Raw genomic sequence first — 22,909 nt, 5'->3', positions numbered from 1 at the left:
GAGAAGCCATAGGTGTCGCAATAACAGACTGTGATTGATGGGAATACTGTGCACATAGAGAACCAGGAGAAGGCAGAGGTGTGGCAATAACATGGGATGAGTGGGAAGAGTGAGAATTGGGTGACTGTAGCATCGGTGAATCGACAGTCAGATCAAACATGACTATCTATTTTGTGCATAGCTAAGCGTTGTGTACGTCCATCCAGCTTTCGTAACTTTATGGCAAGGAGTTCGGCGTATACGGTGTACTCATCTCGACTCTCACAGCTGGAATTTCTTGCAGCTATTTTTTTCCTTGATTTGTAAAAGCTTCCATTGAATGCCATATCTGCACGATCTTGCTCCTTCCTTGGTCGCTTCACACTACTTTGCTTTGCTGGTCGTTTCCGAGACTGGTTCTTTTCTAATAGAAAATGAAATTGTTAGTATAGGTAAAAAGCAAAAGAAACTTCGGTACCTTTATTAATAGTAGAACGCTTTTCAGTTTCCTTATTTTCTTTAAAATATATTTGTGATATCTCATTATCTGATCTTTCCTTATCATCTTTGTTTAGGTCTTCATTATCATTCAAATTATCCTACAAAAAATATTTATTATTTGAGACTCCACAATCGCCTGCAGAATGGAAAAAAATTGCGCAGTTATTTGAGGAACGTTGGCATTTTCCACACTGTTGCGGAGCCATTGACGGGAAGCATGTGATTCTACAAGCACCAATAAAGAGTGATAGTGAATATTTCAATTATAAATCGACATTTAGCATAAATTTAATGGCATTATGTGACGCCGATTACATTATAACATATGCTAATATTGGATCACCCGGTCGAATGTCAGACGGAGTAGTATTTTACAAATGTAAGTTATCCCAGCATATGGAAATGGGCACAATCAATTTTCCCCCCGACGATCTTATAACAAATACCAATATAGTTTTACCATATGTTATAGTAGGTGACAATTGTGTTCCCCTAAAAAATAATATAACGGTGCCTTATCCGGGAATACATGATAAAGGTTCTTCAAAACGAATATATTAACTACAGACTGTCCAGAGCATGAAGAATGATTAAAAATGTCTTTGGAATTATGGCATCGGTATTTTGCATTTTTAGAACACCCATTATGCTCAATCCAGAAAAGGCAAATGTAATTGTACACACTTGTGTACTTTTGCATAATTTTTTGCGTAGGAGCAAGACCTCACGAAACAGTTATAAACCAACTAGGACATTTGACGTAGAGGTGGAGGGTAATTTTGTTGCTGGATCGTGGAGAAATGATAATGATGGAATGACATCATTTAAGCCATTGAAAAGGATTGCTAGAAAACCTAAAAGTGACGCAGAAAAAGTTCGACTCGAATTTGCAAACTATCCAATCAAGTTACAAAAAATCCGTTTGCACTTTCTTATTTTAACTTTTTAAGCACTGTCCATTGATAAAAAAACCTGTCAAATGTCACTTAAAAAAAAAAAAAACCTGCCAAAATATAAACAAAAAAATCAAATAAGTTGTTTTTACTTACCAACGTGTCAACTTTTCCTTTCGGAGTGTATATCCCGTGTAGAAAGTTATCTAAAAATGACTATGGCGGCCATGTTGGTTTATATGTCGCCTGTAGCCTCTGTTTGTTTTGAAAGAGACTTTGAAAGTTTGAAAAAGACTTTCTTTTTTCTTTTTTAGTTCATCGATATTTTCAATGTTCATTTCTTCCGCGATGCATTTGAAAGCATCATGCACTTTATTGCGATTTTTTAAAATTTTTATCGCCTGGATTCTATAAACAAGCATGCAGATGTATTTTTTGGATGGATGTTAAAAGATTATCGTCATTCGATTCCATTTCCACAGCCGGTACTTTAAACAGTTTAAACAGAAAAATCAACAAAATAAACAGTTTAAACAGAACGTAAACATACACAACGACTTTTCTTCAACGAATGATTCGCGAACTAGATCTGCGACCGAACGCGTTTATAACTTCGTCGCTTCGTCGCATCGTTCATTTTCCCTTTGATGATTCGTCCAAATACCGACATCTGGGCGAAGTGCCGCAGCAACGAATCGCATTGGCGCAGCGCGTCATACTTATTAAGCAATACTTCGTGAATTACTGCGACGAATTGACGAAGTAACGAATAGTGAGTAGCGGGCTTAAGTGTAATGTGGGTATGGTGCCCCAGGTAATGCATCTTGATGGGGCTAGAGGTGAACATAGTGTCAATATTGCCAACCTTTTCGCTAAATTCTTCTCCTCGGTTTACAATCCAAAGAAAAATATTTTTATCAATGATATCTGTATTGTTGTGACGAGTTCATAGAAAATAGTATAACATTTTTATATAAATGCAAAATGAATAATTTAATACCAAAATGCTTAAGATTACACACATCATACAAAAATAATAAAATACAAAAATTAAAAAATAACTTATTTAATTTAGTTAATCAAAATGATTTCAATCATATATGTTTCTGTATAAATAATAAGTTATTTAAATAATTTTTAAAAACAAAAACAAATTCACATAAATAAAATGAATCTACTTTTTAATGAAAATATAAATTAAGAACTTTTACACAAATAATAATGATTTTATAAATAAAACTGATATTAATTTGTCAGATAGAGTTTTATCTGATACAGAAAAACTTGTTCTTTCTAAAGGTGTTAATTACTCCAAAAATTCTGCCAAAATTAAATATCATTTCAGCTATACAAAATGCAACGAAAGACTTACCAAGGGATCAACAAGATGAATTAAGAATTAGGCCAAAGATAGAAATTGAAAAACCAATTAAAATTAAACAAAATCTAAACTCTTTAGAGTTAAAAGCTTTAAAGACACTTAAATCCGATAATACTATTAAAATACTTCCAGCCGATAAAGGTAATGCTACTGTTCTTTTAAAGATTAACACTTATGAAATCACCACATTTTTATGGTTTACCAAAAATACATAAAATGAATGTTCCTTTAAGACCTATAGTTAGTAGCATAAATTCACCTACTCATCCTCTTGCAAAATATCTTTTAAATATCTTAACTCCATACACTACTAATTCTGATTCTTACATTAAAAATTCTCAACACTTTTTAGAAAGACTTTCTACAATTTCCTTTAACTCTCATGAGTTAAGTTTTGATGTAAGTCTTTTTACTAATGTTCCTGTTGGCAACATTTTAAATATTGTTAAAAATAAATTAGAGAATGATAATAATTTGGCAGAACGTACAACACTAAACGTTAATACAACTTCAGAACTTTTAACCTATTGTGTAAAAACTACTTATTTCCAATACAATAATGAATTTTATCAACAAAACTTTGGTATGGCTATGGGTTCTCCTCTTTCACCAATTTTAAGTAATATATTTATGGAAATTTTGAATCTGAAATTATTAATACATTTGATAAAAAACCTAAAATATGGTGGCGATATATTGATGATATTTTTTTAAATATATCACCATAACGAAATAGATCGTATAAATTTTTTAAATTACATTAACTCAAAAGAATCTACTACCAAACTTACTCTTGAAAAGGAGGCTGATGGTCAGCTTCATTTTGTTGATATTTTAATTAAAAAAGATTTACAAAATTTTAAAACTAGAATTTACCGTAAACTCATACTAATAGATATCTTAACTTTAATCATCCAATAATGGTAAAAAGAAGAGTGGTAAAAAGTTTATATGATCGTGCACACATTATTTGTAATAATCAATATTTAACAACTGACAAAGATTTTATTAAAAATATTTTAGTACAAAACAATCATCCCAAAGAATTCTTGGAAAATTGCTTTAAAGAGTTTGATAATTCACGTATAAAATTGAATCAACCGATAAATCTTATTTTACCATTTATTCCAGGTTTTTCTGATAAGATAAAAAGAATCGCTAAAAAATTTAATATAAGAACTATTTTTAAATCACAAAACACATTACGATACTTATTAACAAAAACTAAACCTTTTAATGAAAATGAATTTAATAAAAATGTAATCCATAAAATTCCTTGTACTTGTGGTAAATTTTACATAGGTGAAACCTGTAGACCATGACCAAAAAGAATTAATGAACATAAATCTTACATAAAAAAAAATGATTTTCAAAAATCCAAAATTACACAACATGTATTCGACAATAACCATAGAATAGACTGGAATGCTTCCTGAATTTTAGCAAAGGAACCAATTTTAAAATTACGTAAACTAAAGGAAAGTGCATTTATAATGTTAAATGAAGATAAATGCTTAGCTACTTGTTCGGTTGATTTTCATAATACATGGATTCCTTTGCTAAAGAGAGAGGTAGATGAGAGGGTATTCTCAAAATTAATTAATGATTTAATATATTTGATATTCATATATTTTCTATCATTATAATTTTAAAGAAGTAACCTTTGAAATTTTTGTTATCTTTCAAAGTAGTTTGTCAAACTATTAATAAACCGTCAAATCATATAAAAAAAAAGAAAAATATTTGAAGTGTTTTCGAATTAGGAAGAAATTTTGATGATACTATATAAGTACTAATAATATTATTACTAAGATAAGTATATTTTATTATATTTTATTTTTAATTTAATTTAATTTAATTTTACTTTAATTACCTTGATAACGGTAGTAGATATAACCATAGGCTAACGAGAGAATAGACGCGTAATCTTACCAAGGGACGTGGCGCACGCCGCACTTGGCGCTGTCGTCGGCCGGCCTTATTAAATTGGAAATTTTTAAAATCGCGCCTGTTTATTTCGACGGAGCGATGAAGCGGGTTGCCGGATTGTGCTAAATTTATCAAAATTAAACTACTGCTACAGATGAATGATCAGAAATTCGCCCAGTAAGATATTTTTATCTGTATTAGCGCGTATTTTTTTGTAGAGTAGATTATTTGATTAGTTTTATTTTTTATTTACGTTTATAGTGGAAATCATATATTGTATGGGGATTAAGGTTTTTAAGATATTTAGATACTAAATTTTATTAAATAAAATCTAAATTGTTGAGGCGAATTCATGTTTTACAGAAAATTATTTTATTGCGTAGTATTGCGCCTTCTAAAAAATAGTTAATAAAAAATTATCAAATTCCTACAAATATCTCACAGTTTCAAAAAATTAAACTCTAGCAAGTGTAAATTTTTAAGATCAGTAGGCTCTTGAATAAAATGCCAGTTGTGTATTTAATTAAGAATGTAATTCTTGACGAGGCCAGTGTAATTAAAGACCTGAGTGTGTATCCTGAGAGATTCCCAACTGACATTTCATTTTCACTATGAAAATATTATTTCAAGAGCCAACCGAATGTTATATCAAACGGTCATGCATGCAAGATGTTAAAAATGTATTTGCTTTAAAACAATTGTATATTGCATATGTGAGGTCTTTACTTGAGTTTTCTAACATTATTTGGTGTCCCTATTTTTAAATTCATATTGACAGAATTGACACAATTCAAAATAAATTTCTAAGACACGGTCTAAGTCTAGGACAATATTAAAAAAATGAACTTACTATGTCATACCTAAACCTAAGTCTATTGTCTGCTAGAAGGGAGTATTATGATGTTTGTTTCTCATACAAAGTGTTAAATAATATATAGATAGCCCAGAGTGTTTAGCCACCTTTAAAATTCTGTACCATCATACCAAATACGTAATAGATCCCTCTTGCATGTGCCATATTGCAGAACATTTTACTTGCTTTACACCCCAGTAAAACCGAATCTCAAATAAGTTTAACAAATATTGTAATGTGTTACATTATTTTAGTTGTACTTCCCCAAATAAATTGAAGTGCGAAGCACAATTAAGCAATAAAATAATTGGTTGTTTCTTTTTTTTTCTCTTCATGGGTGTTTTATGTAGTTCCATTCTGTGGACACATATACTGTTCATGGCCACTAACGTTAAGCTTAAGATAACTAGAATTAGTATTAATATTGTAAACTGCAACATTCATCAAATGTAATTTACGTTAAAATAAATAAACGCAATAAAATATTAAGCAATAGCGAAATTATAAAAATAGGAGTGTCACAAGGTACTATACTTGGTCCAATTTTGTTAATTTACCTAAATTCTTTTCTTGATATTAAACTAAGAAATGAAAGCATTGTTTCATATGCAGATGATACTTGCCTTTTTAATGGTTCGAGTTGGGATCAAACAAAACAGTATGCTATAGAAGACCTGAATAAAATAAAAAACTGGTTGGACACTTATAAATTAAGTCCAAATGTAGCAAAACAAATTACCTTGCTTTTTCTTTCACTGGTGTAAACAGACCGGATTATTCATATTTTTCAATTGAAAATAATTATAAAATAAAGGAAGTTTCACAGACTAAATACCTTGAAATATTTATTGATCAAAATCTTAAATAGCATATACATACTGAATATCTGGCAAATAGACTTAAAAGGTTATTTTACAAATTTTATATTATCAGAACATTTTTAAATTCAGATGAACTTTTATTATTTTATTTGTTATCATTTATAAATCCTCAACTGAGTCAATTTTGAGATATGGCATTTTGGTTTGGGGAGGCTTATACAATAATGCATTGCATAAATATCGTAGATAAGTATATTTTAAAAACTATATACAACAGGCCAAAACTTTACCCCACAGAATATCTATCTAATAAACAAACTACCAAGATAAGAACTTTATATATAACATCAGTTTGTTCACACATTGACAACCATGATACTAATATCAACTCAATAAAACTTAATAAATCACAATCATAATGCAAGAGCTAGAGGTAACTTAAACATACCAAATAGTTTCAAAAGTATTAACCTACAATTTTTAGTTTATCTTGCGCCAAAAATGTATAATGTTCTACCACCTGAGTTAAAGGGAATAAAAAATTAAAAAAAAATTAGCAAAGAATGTACAAAGTATGTAACAAATATCATATTTTATCCTCACTTATAGGAATTTAAGTAGGTATAATATAATAGTCATTTTTCATAGATTGTTAAGTGTTAATAGATTAGGTACGTATTTAAAGTTATTAAACTTATTTGTTTCCTTAAAATAACAATGATAACTAACTAACGCACACAGGTGTATATTTCACACCTAGGCGTTACAACAACTTGAATTTGTAATAGTCATCAGGCAAAAAATTCCCAGTTTCTAGTAAATTAGTTATAAAATCAATAAATGTGGTAGGGCGTCAGGGTTTACTGATTTCTCCAAATAAATAAATAATAAATAAATAAATTGCTAATTCTCTGATCGTGATAATCTCAGTATTCATATAATATTGGATTTTTCACGTAAGAAATCAAAAGTAAGTAAGTATGTAGACTGCTTGACATTTTTTGCTTTACTGAGAGATTAAACTATGAGTTTCTGTATGATGATTATTTAAATGTTGATCCACAATGCCAATATTTTAAGAATTTGCAGAAAAACAAAGTGGATATCTTTTTTCCTTTTAAAACAAGTGTTAATGGATATCCGAAGTCAAATATTAAGTTTTTTAATCCAGAACTAAAATGCATGAGGGAGAACCTTAATTTTATTAGATAATTTTATATGCAACATCCAATAGATAAAAATAGAGATACTTTCCATAAATATAGACTTCTATATCGAAATAAAATAGAAAGCCACAAAACAGGCCAATAATAAATACATATAATCCAAATCTAGTAAACCTAAAGCCATATGGGATATAGTAAACACCCATATGGGGGTGTTCAGGAATGAATGCTCATCAAATTTATCCCTTCTGATTAAATTTTTTTTTCTCAGATAGCACACAAAATAATATCAAATTTACCACCAACTAATATACATTTTTCTTTTTATTTAGAAAATATAAATGTACACTGTGTCCCATTTTGGATCAGATTGCAGGGTATCTCCGTCATTTTTTAAGATATAGCTTTGCGGTTTTCACGACCCTGTATCACTTTTTTGTAAAACTTTCAAAGCCACAAACAGAAATATTCCAACTACTTTTGTTCCTGAAATACAGGGCGAAAACGAAAATGTTCACTTTTGGAGATGTTACTATTTCTCCTAAGCCCTGTATAAGATGTCCCCCCTACCTTGTGGTGCCTTGTGGTCGACAACCTGATAAATCTTTTAAACAATGCTGGCCTATACACACAGGCCTACGCTGATGATCTGGTAATCCTTTGCCCAGGGAAAGACGCCGCCTCAATGCAGGGCCCTATGATGAGAGCCCTGCGTATGGTGGACATATGGTGCCTCTCGGGGGGTCTCAGGATTAACCCCAAAAAAGCAGAGCTCCTACTATTCACGAGGAGACGTAACTTTGGCACGCCCTTATATCTCTAGGTGGCGTGCAGCTGCATTACTCCAGGACAGTTCGATTTCTGGGAATCAAGTTGGATCCCAAACTCTCCTGGCACGATCATGCAGACACCAGAATAAAGAATGCCACCTGCGCGCTATGGGCCTGCAGGCGGGCTTTCGGCAATACCTAGGGTCTGTCTCCTAAGATCCTCCACTGGATCTACTCGCGCATTGTGAGACCTCTTCTCACATACGGGGCTATCGTTTGGTAGCCATGTACGGAGAAAGCGAAAATTCGTGCTCAACTCGACATAGTCCAACGGTTGCATGTCTCAGCATAACTGGTTCCATGCGGACGGCGCCAACTAGAGCGCTTGAGACTGTGCTGAGCCTTCCACCTCTGGACCTCATTGTGCAATTCGAGGCAATGAGGACTGCGTACAGGCTATACGTCCTCGGCGAACTACGTGCTGGCGAGACCGGTCATGCAAAAATTTGGTCACGGGCCATGCAGCAATGTCCTTTCCTTCTGATGGGCAGTGACTGCATGGCTCCAGTGACTGTGGACTGCGAGGGATTCGTGACGCACATTGCAGGCAGAGAGGAGTGGCAGCATTCCAACAGACCTGCATTGCTAAATAGGGGGACCATCTGCTACACAGATGGCTCCAGAATGAATAACAGAGCTGGATCAGGGCTTATTGGTGGGATCCCACATACCAGTAGGGCATACTCGCTGGGGGAGCACGCCACTGTCTTCCAAGCCGAAGAATTCGCTGTATTAAAATGCGGACAGAAAATCCTAAGCTGCGGACACCGCAATACAGTCGTATCAATATGCTCGGACAGCAGAGCTGCCATCCATGCCGCAAAGGTAAGCTCCAAGCTTGTACTAGAGTGCATAAAAGTCCTGAAAAAACTGGTACAGGTTGGATGCAGGGTCCAGCTCGTCTGGATACCTGGCCACGCAGGCCATGCAGGTAATGAGGAAGCGGACTCTCTTACCAGACTGGGATCCGCGAATGTGCCGATGGGGCCGGAACCCATAGTTGGTATCGCCAAATGCGTTGCGGTCGCGTCAATGAAGGGTCTGCTGGACAAGTGGACCCACCGATGATGGACTGAGTTCCCTGGTATGAGACAGGCCAAAGCGCACATAGGTGGGCCCTCTGCCTGTCTCACCAAAAATCTACTACGCCTAAAAAGACGCGAAATTCGGCTAGTGACAGGTCTTTTAACCGGTCACTGGTACTTAAGAAGCCATCTCCATACTATCGGTATTGCGGACAACCCGGAATGCCTATGGTGCTGTGAGGAGGATGAAACCGTTGACCATGTAGTCGGGGAGTGCCCAGCACTCACGCGCGCCAGGTTCAAATACTTGGGAAACACTTTCAGTGTACCGAGCGACTTTAAGTCCTTCAGACCAGAGAGCCTTATCGGTTTCTCTAAGGCCGTTGGGCTCTGGTAACCCCCGGTGGGGCATGGCGAGTCCATCAGGAGACCTATATGCACAACTGCCTTGGCAGCCCACTGTTTCGTCAATTCAATTCAATTCAATAAGATGTATCAGAAAAAGAAAACTGCTTATAATAGATATTTTTTTATAAGAGTCAGTGGCGTATTTAAAAAAAAAATTAACCACTATTTTTAAGATTGGTCATAAACTTGGTATTTTTTAAATGGGACACCGTATAGATTTTAACGTCAAATTTTTGAATTTTTAAGAGCGAGGCTCTTATATGTGCTCGTGAAGAATTGACAGAATTAGGACTCGCGTCACATAAACGTTAATAACTTTGCTTTTATGGCAATTTTTTTTTCTGGTTTTCACCGTTATATGTAGGAAGGATGAGAGTATTAAACGGGAGTGGCAAAAAACGGTTTTTTGACGAAAAAAATTTGATTAAGTCGTTGTGGAAAACTGACCAGGCCGATTTTTCTGAAACTCATTGACGTTAAAGGCCTTTATATAAAGTAGCTCCTAAAGGGCGCTTTTTAAGATAAATCCTTTAGAAGTCGGATTTTTCTGTAAATGAATTTTGAACTTTTTGCGCGGTACCTCGCGGACTTAAACGATTGTGGGGCCTAAACGGTAATGTTCTCGACAATGCGAACAAAACGGCTCTTTTCTACGTAAATGTGGCTTTCTTTTTTATTAAAACAATTTTTTTCAAAAAGAAACTCCTTCCGAGATAAACGAGCTCAAACTTAATTTTTTTTTCCAAAAAAAAAAAGTGAATTTTTCGAAAAATAAATTTTTTTCTACTTCTAAAATTTTTAAAAATTTTTTTTTTGTTTACACCATTTGACAGCTTAATCCTTTAGGATTAAATAGAGGTATTACTCATGGCGCTACGTATTATACAGGGTGAGCTGTGTTAACAAATATGAACCCCTTTTTCGAGCCTTTTTTTGACCGATTTTTTATATTTTTCTTAATAACTCTTTATTGGCGGCACTTAGAGACTTCAAACTTTCAGCGTTTTAAGAACTCTTTAAATCCTATTTTTCGACATACCCTACAACCTTCTACGTAGGGTAGTTATTGCTCTACACCTTTTTTTAACTTTGACGCTTTATATTGGCATACCTATGACACCTACGAAAACCATTTCTGAAATCACCGGACACTATCTGGCTATAATCCACTAAAAACCGTTTTTCTTCAAATGTTACCGTTTTTCCGCAACGCGCTGTTATTTAAGAAAAACCCCAAAAAAATAAGCCGTTCCAATCAACCAGTCATACCGTCGACACCACGGGAGCCAACGCATGGTACAATATAGTTAGCGGTCCAGCACCCAATTTTAAAGCATACGGACGACGTCACTATCGAGTCGCACATGGCCAGATGACGTAATCGCGGGGTTTTCGGTATCGTGACTGCAAATTCGGCCCGTTTGCGCTACGAGTTAGAATAGGAAAAGCGGTTTGAGAGAAGGATGGAGGATGTCTGGCAACAATTTATAAACGCGTCGTGTTCGTCTCGTGACGTCATAAGTTATTTTATTAATGAATTATTAGTATTATGGGGAAAATTTTGAACGGTTTTTTTGATAAATTACTAGGATAAATAAAATGAATATAAATATTAATTAATATATATTTGAAATATACAGAGGTTATAGATATTATGGAACACTTATGACGATAATAATAGTATATAAATAGAATTATACGGGGGGTTTTAAGATTGAGGGCATAAATAAGGAAAATATTATTTATAATAATAGTAATATTAATCTACAGGGTGTTTTAAAGTTTAAGTGCATTAATACGGCGAATATTATTTATAATAAAAGTAATATTAATCTACAGGGCGTTTTAAGGTTTAAGAACATTTACAAGAAAGATAATATTTATAATAATTGTAAAAGCAGCATAAAGGTTAGGACAAGGTATAAATACCTGGAAAAAAATAATAGTAATAATAGTTTTATTTTAGTTAGGGTTCTTTTAGTGGGGGTTGCTAAATTGGTAATAAACTTATATTAATAGTTTATCAATTTAGAAAAAAAAGACATTGATGCGGTGTCAAAAAAAGGTGTATTTTTTGTATTATTTTACTATATTACTGATATCACGGCTTTTATAGCTTCAATTTGTAGCGCGTAACTCGATTCAAACCAATTTATTTCCAACCCGTGGGAGTCATACCTACTATCCAACCACAAAAAATTACTAAGTCCAGACAAGCAAATTTTGTTTTAAAAGATTCAGAGATTTGGTGGCCGCCAGCTTTTAGACAGTGGAGAAGGTAGTGGGAGAAATTTTAATAAGAGCGCCACTTGATTTAAATATTTTACACCAAACCCTGATATATTATGATGGTAATATAAGCCCCCCTTAATCAAGAAAATGATGACCTATATTCATGCTTGTACCTAGATCCTAAAAGCTGAAAATAATTTGGGAAAAACTCAAATAACAATCCATAGGTCCACCAGATTGATATAATCATCCAAGAATTTACATAGTCACTTCAATTTATATAGAAAAAATTAAATTCCACTGAGATATTTAAATTTAGATAATTATTCAAAATGTAATACTGTAGTAATTTTAAATAAATAAAACATTGATAAAAGAATTAAGAGTTACTTGAGGTATGCTTAAGGCGAGGAATTAGTAAAAAAAAAAAACAAATCCGCACTGAACTACTGTTCAAGGGGAAAATCCAAGACGTGATCACGTGTTGTTTACAAGAAGTATATGTTTGGAGCCTAATTCACAATACCTCACTGGCCCTAAATACCTTTTACAAACTATAGTCAAGTCACATTGAATAAAACTTTTAAATAGTAGGGTTCGAATTTGAAAGCCTATTAATGGTATGTTGGTGCAATAAAACCTATTAACCAACAACCAACACTATGACTAAATATGTTATTTGTAGCAAATAGCCGATCCCTTACAAGGTGATCCAGGCTCAATGTCAAAATCAATTATGTCGATGCTCGATCCAAATGAAAACCCTCAGGTTAATATTAATAGACTTAGCAAGAACCTCTTAACGTTCTTGTTTTACATAAAAGAAAATAAACCCATAAAATTCAAATTAATAAATGAACCCCCAACCCTAAATCAAACCGTTCAATAAGAGAAAAATAAAATAAAATGTGCAAAAACTTGCGTGTCCTCTAATCTCTTGTGTATTTTGGCTAAGGTAGCTTAACTCGACAGCTCTGAAACCAGTCAGCTACAACCAGGGTAACGACCACATGGGCAAGTCGATTTCAGGCAAGTTCCAATCCAAAATCGCAGAGCCACAGTACAATGCTTAGTCCAGGCTGTGTTGAGGCTCACTTCAGCCGGTCTCCAACAGTGTTGGGATGACCAGAAGAAACCAGAGAATAGGAAGAGACCAGAGAATGAGAAAAAGGAGAGGCCTCTAAAATAGAGGACAAAAAAAAAATCAGTAAAATAAACACACAATCAATTCTATGGCAATTACCAACATGTTGCTACATACCTAAAGTGGTGAGTCTCGTTTTGTGGTTAGAAAATTTCAAAATCCCATAAATGGTGTGGGAGCAGCCCACCAAATCCAAAAATATCAGGTCAATCCGAAATCCTCTCGGCTACAACTTCCCACTAGACGTTCATCAAATTAAACCCCAAAACTTGGGAGGAATATTTTTCCATTCAACCAAATTACCGGCAAGATGAACTTAAATTTTCCTTAAAACCACAAAATGTCGACTGTTCTTTCTGATAACGGGATGGCTACCGGCTGGACAAGGAACTGACAACCCACCAGACAATAACAGGTGACACTGGCAGTGAACTTGTCACTCTCTCTCTTCGACACGATCTGACCCTGCCTCTTGGTGCAAACTACGCGGAGCCTCACTCTGTCAAAATAGAAATTCCGCAATACCACAGCAAAATGATACTGCTCGGATACTAAAACATGGAAAACTAACAAAAGTTTCCCAACGGGGCTACGAAATTTCAATTTTCCTCTTACGTCGCTCTGCCTGATTTATGACGCTCCGTCATCCGCCAAATGGAAACCAAACTTTAATGGGAAACAGCAACGCTGCCAAACCTCCATAACAACAAGTGTGTCAATAGTCATTACTGTCAATCACAGCCACTTTCAATCGGCTAGTAGGGTTAGAAACCAGATGTCAAGGCACGTTTATTTACTAAAACTTAACTTGAAGAATTGAAGGGAAATATAGCACGCAAAACTGGGGAGGCCAATTTCAAATCAATTAGGATACCTTGCCCAACATGATTCCGCTATAGAAGAAAGTATTTGTAAGTTTTCCTACACTAACGGATCACCATCTAAAAGAGTTGCTGCAAAACCAAGTTCTTCCTGCCATTCAAATCCTACCTGATGTAGACCTGGGATCGGTTTATTTTCAGCAAGATGGCTGTCCTGCTCATAACGCGGCTAGGGTAAAAGAATTTTAAAAAAATACTTTTCCTAACCGCCTTATTAGTGGAACTCCTAGATCTCCAGATTTGTCTCCAAATGACTTTTATCTGTGGGGTTACCTTAAGCAGACCATTTACAAGCATAAATTTAGTAGGCCAACAAATTTGGAGGAGTTGCGAAATAAAATTGTCGAATTCCATTTTAGCTGAAACTCTTTTACGATAGGTTAAGTTTTTGTTTAGCGAAAGAAGGCGGTTTATTTGAGCCTTTTATTTAAAAAATGATATGTTGTTAAGTTTGTTTATTAGAGTTTTATTTCTGATTTTTTATTATATTTTTATCAGAGTTGATATTTTATTTTTTATTAGAATAACGCTTTAATTTTCATTATGCAAAACACAGCATATTAAACATTTTAAGATTACAATTCTATGCGGGTTTTACATATTGTCATGTGTGTAAAACCCGCATTAGAATAAATATTTTAAAAATGCCTGGATTTTCGCGTAATATTTTGGGACATTTTGTCGCCAAACGACGCAGCTCCCACGAAAGTCAGATTTTTACACGCGCGACGTTGCAAAATTTCGCCTCTATGCGGTTTCCTATAAGTAACGAACGAAAACACGATCTGTATCTAGAGAGCAGCAGGTTATGATCAAAACCCTTTGAAGGATAGACTCCATCATCCTTAAAGCAGGTAGACCTTGCTAGAGACTCTCCATTGACTGAGTAATTAAAGACAACTAGACTTTTGATTCGAAATTAGCTGGCCACTTTACACTTGGAAAATTAAGGTTAAGTTTGTTCAAAGTGCACCATGGTGTACAGTATTGATGTTCTCTTGCAGTTGACCACAATCTGCTATAGAGTCAATCCTACGGAAAAGGTTTAGGTCATTAGCATATGCTAACCAAGAGCAATTGAGGGTGGATATCAAGTCATTAGCGAAAACGTTAAAGAGAAAGGGGCCCAAATTAGGGGCCTGAAGAACTCCAAAGGTGAAAAACAAGCAGATCTAAAGCGTTCGACCACTACAAACTCAAAGCGATCAACTAAGGAGTAAAGGAGCTTTATTAAGCGACCGGAGCATCCAAACTGGCGTTCAAGCTTATTTAATAGGATGAAGTGGTCAATCTGGTCAAAAGCCTTTTGAAAGTCTGTGTAGATAACATTGATTTGACCTCTTGATCATTCAGAGCAGTCCTTAGCTAAAAAAACTAGGAATTAGATATGGGAGAGATCATTTTGCTTTTGAGACACTTGCTCACCGTTATAATGTCGGTAGCCGCGAGCGCGATGCTAGTTAAGGGAGGTTCAGAGACGACAGGATGATCGCTGGGAAGTGTGTACGTTTGCTTCGAATAAAAGACCAAAATTAACTCGGATCGGGGGTTACTTTGTTCTCACTATGGATCTACATTTTGTAGGCTTGTGCAGTTATGTCCCCCGAAAACCAGGGAGGGAAACGTCTTCTACGTTTTACCTTGAAGGGTACCGCTCTAGCGAAAGTGTTATTCAGTATATCATAAAAAACATCACATGCAGAGTTGACGTCCTGCTGCATCGTGACAAGCGACCAATCAATATCTAGCAGCAGCTGATACAAAAACGGAAAGTTTAATTGTCGTTAATGTTTTTGCCGCGGACTATTTTGGGCCCAATATCGGCAATTGTGTTTGTTCACATATCCATTAATATGGAAATGTGCCTTGTCACTAAAAATAATATTTTCGATACCACTTTCATTCTTAAAATTGTTCATCATTGCCTTGGCGAAACTTGTTTTTAATGCATATTGTAATTATTTAATTGCGATTTTAATCAAATTCTGAGAGTTAAAACAAATTGATTAGTTATCTTGAAGCCTTTGGGCCCCAAACAAGATGAACTAATTTAAAATATAAATTTGAATTTTCTATAGGTATTTGCGTGCTTTGATTGCCAGTATTTTCTTGGAATAATTATTAATAGACACAATATAGAACCTTCAAGCATTTTTGCTGTATTTTTTTCAACTGTTGTTCTAACCATGGGTCTTTCAAGAACTACTTTTAAGAGATATCACGTTTCTTGATATTTTATTTAGTTTAGTAGTTTTGTGTTTATCTTGAAAACAATTAAAGGTAAACACTTAATGAGTCAGGTGAAAGTTTTAAGTCATCTGATGTTGAGAATTAACTAAAGTAAAAATTATTATAATTGTATAAATGCTCCTAACATAAGAGTGTAATCCTGGCATAATTACGTTCTAGATAGGACTGTATGCCTGACCTTTGTTACAACATGCTTGTTGAAAATTATTACATAAACAAATGTTACATGAACAATCTATAGTTTTAAATCGTCACCCTTTTACTTTTATTTTATATTCATACCTGTTTCGGGTTTTCAATATTGTTGATTTTGTTCCAGTTAAAAAATGAATGTGAAGCAAAATTCGTCTTCCTTATTAACCTTCATAGCATATCAGAAGAAGCTGTGGTTCAAGTAATACAAGAAAGAATTCTTCTTGAAAGTGCTAAAGTTCTTTTATCAGAAGAGGCTCTAAAATCTATCTTAGATTTTCAAACAAATTCTAAAGCAAATGACACCTTAGATGAAAAGCTACAAGAGTTAATCAAAGATATTGTACCTGAAGGGATGGGTGAATTGAATATTGTACCTGTAATAACTACTGAATATAAGGGTAAGTACCTCTTTAGCGTTTAAGTGATTGATATTATTAATAGATCAGTAAATCACATGAAAGTATAAATAGCTGAATTTATATATTGCATTAAATCTGTTAAAATGAAACAATATTTTATACACTACGGGGATCTTCTATTAATCCGATAGTTAGTTAGCTGGTGATTTAAAATTTTAGTATATTTACTCTTAACAAGTCAACACAGCTAGTTGGATTTAACAAAATTTATTATTAAGTTTTGTAAAGTCAAACGTGAAATAAGTCAGATGTGTCCATTCTGTGAAAAGTTATTATTAAAATGTACCATTAGCTTTAGTGATTTGGTAGTTATTGGACTCTGATACAAACCAGATTTGTAAAGGAAATTGAGCGTAAAAGAATCGATAGAAAATAAATAAATCTCCTGTACTTGTCTTCTAATTTACATTTTCGTTTAATTACCGTGTGGATTACCCAAAGAAAAGGATTTTAATTTTTAATTAACGACTGACAAAAAAATTACGGCTGCATAGATTTTTAAACTTACAGGCCTTTTTGGATGACAGATTTTAAGGGTCTTTTGTAAGAATTGCTTTTATGGAAGCTAAGATTAGAAGTAACGCGAGTCAGATAAAAGTTTTATAATTTGACCTTGACAATAATAAGGTTGTATGTTTCTGACAACTCTGTGCATTTCTGAGTAAGACCGAGAAATTAATGAAGCTACTATTAAAGATTTTTGGAAAGCAAAATAAGAATTTTACCAAAGAAAAATATTTCGCTTGAAAATTTTATGGGTTATAACACTAATAATTTTATAGGATTCATAGCAGAGCCACTAAAAAGTTGCATCTTTTTTAAAACATCAATTGTATTCTAAATAATCCCCAAATACTAAATTTCTATTAAATCGGACCATTAGCAAAACAGCAATGGTATTCAAGTGACTCTCAAAATAAATGTGTCAAATATTTGTCAAAAGTCATTAAATATATGTTGGATCACAAACACTGATTTTAACTTTTTTAAAACTTTAATTATAATAAAATATATGATAATGCCATGGCATTTAATGTCACGTAGAGTTCTTTATGGCGTCTTGGATAAATAGGAAAAAGTCAATAACAACAAGCTTCTTAGGTTTCATGGGAAACTATGTCTTGTTTATTAGAGTGGTCCTTTTGCGTCTTTAATAAATAGGGACGTTTGTGTATTAGAATAATAGTCCTTTGTTCTGGAGTAATTTAATATCTGTATGATTATTTGATGTTTATGAAGATCTATTGCGTTGTGGAAATGACTTTGAATGTCCTGGTGTGGACAACTGATATAACAGCTTCTTCTTTTAGTTAAAAGCTATTGCGTCGAAATAGTTTTTTTTGCAGGATTTTTATTCGAATTTAACTGAAATTCCTCTTCTATAGGTTCTCCAACGTGTTCACCGGATCTCCGTTTTGGTAGGTAGCTTCTAAAGATCTCGTAGAGATAGAGGAGAGTCTGAATTTGAAATAATGCCAATTTTTAAACTTCTTTTTCTGCATTTTTAATAAATGTTAAGAATATTCAGAAGAATGAATACTAGCATTGTAAATTAATAGATATGCTTATTGATTAATGGTTGCTAAATTAATATATTCAGTTTATCCTCATATTGATTTAATTTATACTTATTATATTATGTTAAGATCATCTATATTATAATATGTTAAGATCATCAGTATTTATTTTACTTATTTTTAATTGTATCAGATCTGGCATATGAGATTTTTTATACCGGGTGGTGCGTCGCCGAGCGGAACCTAGGAAAACCCATGTAAATTTTAGGGGGGTCAATTATTGGCTTCCCTGTACATTTTACAGAAAAAATTTAAGATAACTTTTTGAAGAGACCAATCTGGCAAACCCTTGTGCAAAGTTTAAAGAAAATTTAATAAGCGAATCTTGAATTATTCAATAAAATGTAATTGCAAAATTAGTAAATTTTCGGTTCAGGTAAAACCAAACGGGCCCCAGTAAAATGAATATTGTCACTGACGTGAGGAAAAGTGTCAATAAATCAGTGACAGTCGATATTTGAAAACAAGTATGAATTATTATTCAATCGACAAAAAAATAGCCATAATTAAGTGGCATTATGCGGGAAACAGTCTTAGAGCAGTATCTGAAATGCTTTCAGTTTATTTCCCCACCAAGCCCATTCCGTCCATTTCAACTATTAAACGTATTGTCAATAAGTTCGAGTACAAAGGTACCGCAATAAATAATTATAAATGTTCAACTCACGATATCCAAAATAGAGCCGAAGAAAGAGAGAACATAGATCTTAATATTCTACTGAGTGTAGAGGAAAACAAGATGGGGTAATTCTGCAGTTTAGCGGCTTTTGTCTAAACTAATGAAAAATGATGGGACTTTTTGCACAATGGGAGGATTTGTATATATATTTTTCTCTAAGAGCGGCGGAAAGCCAAATTTTTCACAACAAGTGTGTTATCACGCACTAAATCACTCACTATGGGACGTGATTAATCATTAGAATAACCCTGTATTCGATTAGTTTTGTCAATAAATAGGTAACAACCTGAGGTTAGGTGTGGTGTTGCCAGTTCTGTCGTCAAATCCGTTTTGTCACTTTGCAGCTTAAGCTTTGTCGTTAAGCATTTGGCTTTCCGCCACTCTTAGTGAAAGATATATACCAAAATCTACTCATTTTGCAAAAAACCTGACCATTTTTCGTCAGTTTTGACAAAAGCCGCTAAACTGCAGAATTACCCAAGATGGTTAGTACGAGGGTTCTTGGGCAAGAGGTAAATAAACATCATACAACGGTATTACGCACATTAAAAAAACACAAATATTATTCGTATAAATTCGAAAAACATCAAGAGCTGCAGGAAGGAGATGAAGAGCGAAGAATGGCATTTTGTTTTGAAATGATGGAGAGCAAATAATGATAGGATTTTTTTAAGAAATATTTGTTTTACCGATGAATGTACATTTACCCTCAACAATAAACCAAATGTTCAGAATTGCCGGTATTGGAGCCAAGAAAATGAACATAGCTTTGTTCATACTCGGACACAATATCCCCAAAAAACAAATGTATTCGTGGGAATTATCGGACACCATATCATTGGACCCTTTTTTATGCACTAGAACCTTACAGCTGAAACCTATTTGGACTTATTTCAAAATCAAATTGGACCCGCCTTGGAAGAAGTTGCTTAGGAAGATCAAATAATCTGGTACCAAATGGATGGTTGCCCGGCCCATAATGCCCGTATGGTTAGAGAGTGCTTGAAAAATGCTTTTAACGGCATTATTATTGGTCCACGGTAATTTGGCCAGGTAATTCGATTCTTTGGCCAGCCAGGTCACCTGATCTTTTACCGAATGACTTTTGACTTTTGTGGGGTCATTTAAAAAGTGTCATTTATAAAAGTGTCAAATTTGAGAATCTAAACCAGTTAGAAAACGCTATTTAGTTGGAATATAATAAAATTTCCCAATGTCAACTTAGTAACGTTAGAAATGAATTTTATGATCGGTTAGGATATTGTTTAGCTGTTAATGGGGGGTTGTTTGAACATTTGATTAATTGATGTTTTTATGTAATTCTCTATTATTTTTAAAAAGTTATTGTATTTTATATTATTTTTCCACACTTAGTAAAATATTAAGAGTTCTGTTCTCTTTTTCGGATCTATTTTCGATCTTCTAAGTTAAACATTTACAATTATTTATTGCAATGTCTTTGGACTCGAATTTACTAACAATAGGTTTAATGGTTGAAATGGACCAGATAGGCTTGATGGGAAAATAAATTGAAAATATTTCAGATACTGCTATTGGTTTAATTAAATTCTAAGTATGATAAAATTATTTTTTTAATAATCGATAACAATAATTGTTATTGGTTTAACTTCATCTTTATATTAAATAAAAGTTTAGATAAAAAAGTAATGTTAACGTGTCTTACTTTGAATGTATGGTTTTCAGATTGATAAAACGAAAAAAAAAACATTTCTTGTATTCAGCTGTATGTCAGATTTGACAAGGCCTTATAACAAATTGTTTGCTGGTGGCTGGTGTCTGGTTTTACCTGAACCGAAAATTTGGTAATTTTGCAATTACATTTAATTGAATAATTCAAGATTCGCTTATTAAAATTTTTTGAATCTTTGCACGAGGGTTTGCCGGATTTGTTTTTTCAAAAAGTTATTTTACATTTTTTCTATAAAATGTACAGGGAAGCCAATAATTGACTCCCTTAAAATTTACATGGGTTTTCCTATGTTCCGCTCGGCGACGCACCACCCGGTATAAAAAATGTCATAAAAAAATGTACAGGGAAGAAAAATGTAAAATGTACAGGGAAGCCAATAATTGATCCCCTTAAAATTTACATGGGATTTCTTATGTTCCACTCGGCGACGCACCACCCGGTATATTATTTATTAACTTTTCACAATATTTGAAAGGGATTTTTCTGTTTCAGTAATGTCTTTGGAGTGAACTCTTGTTTTACCAATAAATGCACTACACTGGGGTTGAAATTTAAAAATAGTATTGTTTTTAATTATTTCGGTCACAATGTCTCTTAAGGAAGACTTGAGAGTTAATGGTAAAGAGTCTGATACTAATATTAAACACTGATTGAGTCCGATTTCGTGAACATCATAGTCTTTCGCCAAAGCACTGAATTTTGACATGTCTTGGCAACTGGTTCATGGGCAGGACATCTGGGCAGCTTCTGGCTCTTTGATGAATGGTTTTACGATTATCCAAGTTTTGGATCGGGATATACAAGAGTGAATTCTCACTTTTAGCAATAAATATATTTTAGCAGCTAAATTAAAATTTCCGGAATTTTCCATTGTGAAATATTAAAAGAAATAGATGGTAAATCTTGTGTAATTTTAGGTATAATTAAACAAGGAATAATCTCTTTGAAATCATTATAAAAATTAGATATAATAGTAACATTTGTTTTAGAGCTGGATGTAGTTGACAGCTTCTGACCTAATCCTATAAGGTTGTCTCTTTAAACCGAGCTTATTAACCAAACTCCGAAACCCGCCGAACGAGGCGCTCAACGCAACGGCGTTCTCGAGGACCGGCTCGTTCTTCTCGGTATCACACGAGTTCTGCGAATTAACTAAAACATTGCGACTACTACTGCTCGATGCAACCGAAGTTTTTGGGTTTAACTGCATCAAAGAATTGTGTATTTCTCCACAATGTCGGTAATAACTAAATTTATGACAATTATTGGTATGTCCTGATCCTAAAGCAATTTATACAGTCGACAACACATTTACATTGCATATCGCTCTCCATGTTTTTCTTGTAATGGGAAAGAACTTAGAAACATATTTTGTTACTATGTTTCTCAGAACCATTTAAAATATAGATACTCTTACATCAAGGAAATTTTCAGGAAAATTTTAATCAATTTTTAATTGTGGAATAGAAAATGAGAGGCCAGACATTTTGTAATATGTATTTATAATAATCAAGTTAAAATAAAAATTAAATTTAATACTTGAAAAGTGAAACTTCTTCATTGAAATCAACTGAATTTGATTTTATTAAAGACTAAAGATTGACAATACAAAAACATAATAGTAATAAATAAAATTAGATTTTCTTACCAGAAACCTGGAATTGCTTGCTGCAAATCAATTAAAACATTATTCCCAATATTGAAAGAGAACTTTTTAGAAGAGAAGTCATGAATTGAAAATAACATCCTTAAAACAAATAGCAAACTCAACCCACGCTTGCATTCATTGAAATGAAAAACAAACTTAAATGGTTTGACAATGACAAATGATGTTCTATCAGTCAATGTCAACAACTGTCTGTCAGCTCCCTGTCAATTTTGCCAAGCAAAATGGCCGAGAGACGATTCCGGTTTTCACCATACAAGCTTCATACATGTGAGGTCAATCGTGCCTGACCGTAAAATGATTAAATCCCGTAATTATTATATGATCTATCCGTTTGGAGGATGTTTGAGTAATTCTCGTCGGTTCATC

The 22,909-nt window shown here is 33.7% G+C and overlaps 1 protein-coding gene across 3 annotated transcripts in view; it reads left to right on the top strand.

Annotated features, from left to right (window-relative positions):
- LOC126746303 (cGMP-dependent 3',5'-cyclic phosphodiesterase-like) overlaps window positions 1–22,909 on the top strand; it is a 106,432-nt gene that overhangs the window by 11,172 nt on the left and 72,351 nt on the right. For all 3 annotated transcript variants that reach the window (XM_050454478.1, XM_050454477.1, XM_050454479.1), the window contains one exon: window positions 16,613–16,886. In XM_050454478.1, the coding sequence (XP_050310435.1) occupies window positions 16,613–16,886 (274 nt within the window). The remainder of the gene's footprint in view (window positions 1–16,612; window positions 16,887–22,909) is intronic.

This window comes from Anthonomus grandis, chromosome 17 (genome assembly GCF_022605725.1).
Source record: "Anthonomus grandis grandis chromosome 17, icAntGran1.3, whole genome shotgun sequence".
Classification (NCBI taxonomy): Eukaryota; Metazoa; Arthropoda; class Insecta; order Coleoptera; family Curculionidae; genus Anthonomus; species Anthonomus grandis.
This window is presented reverse-complemented; position numbering and strand designations above follow the sequence as displayed.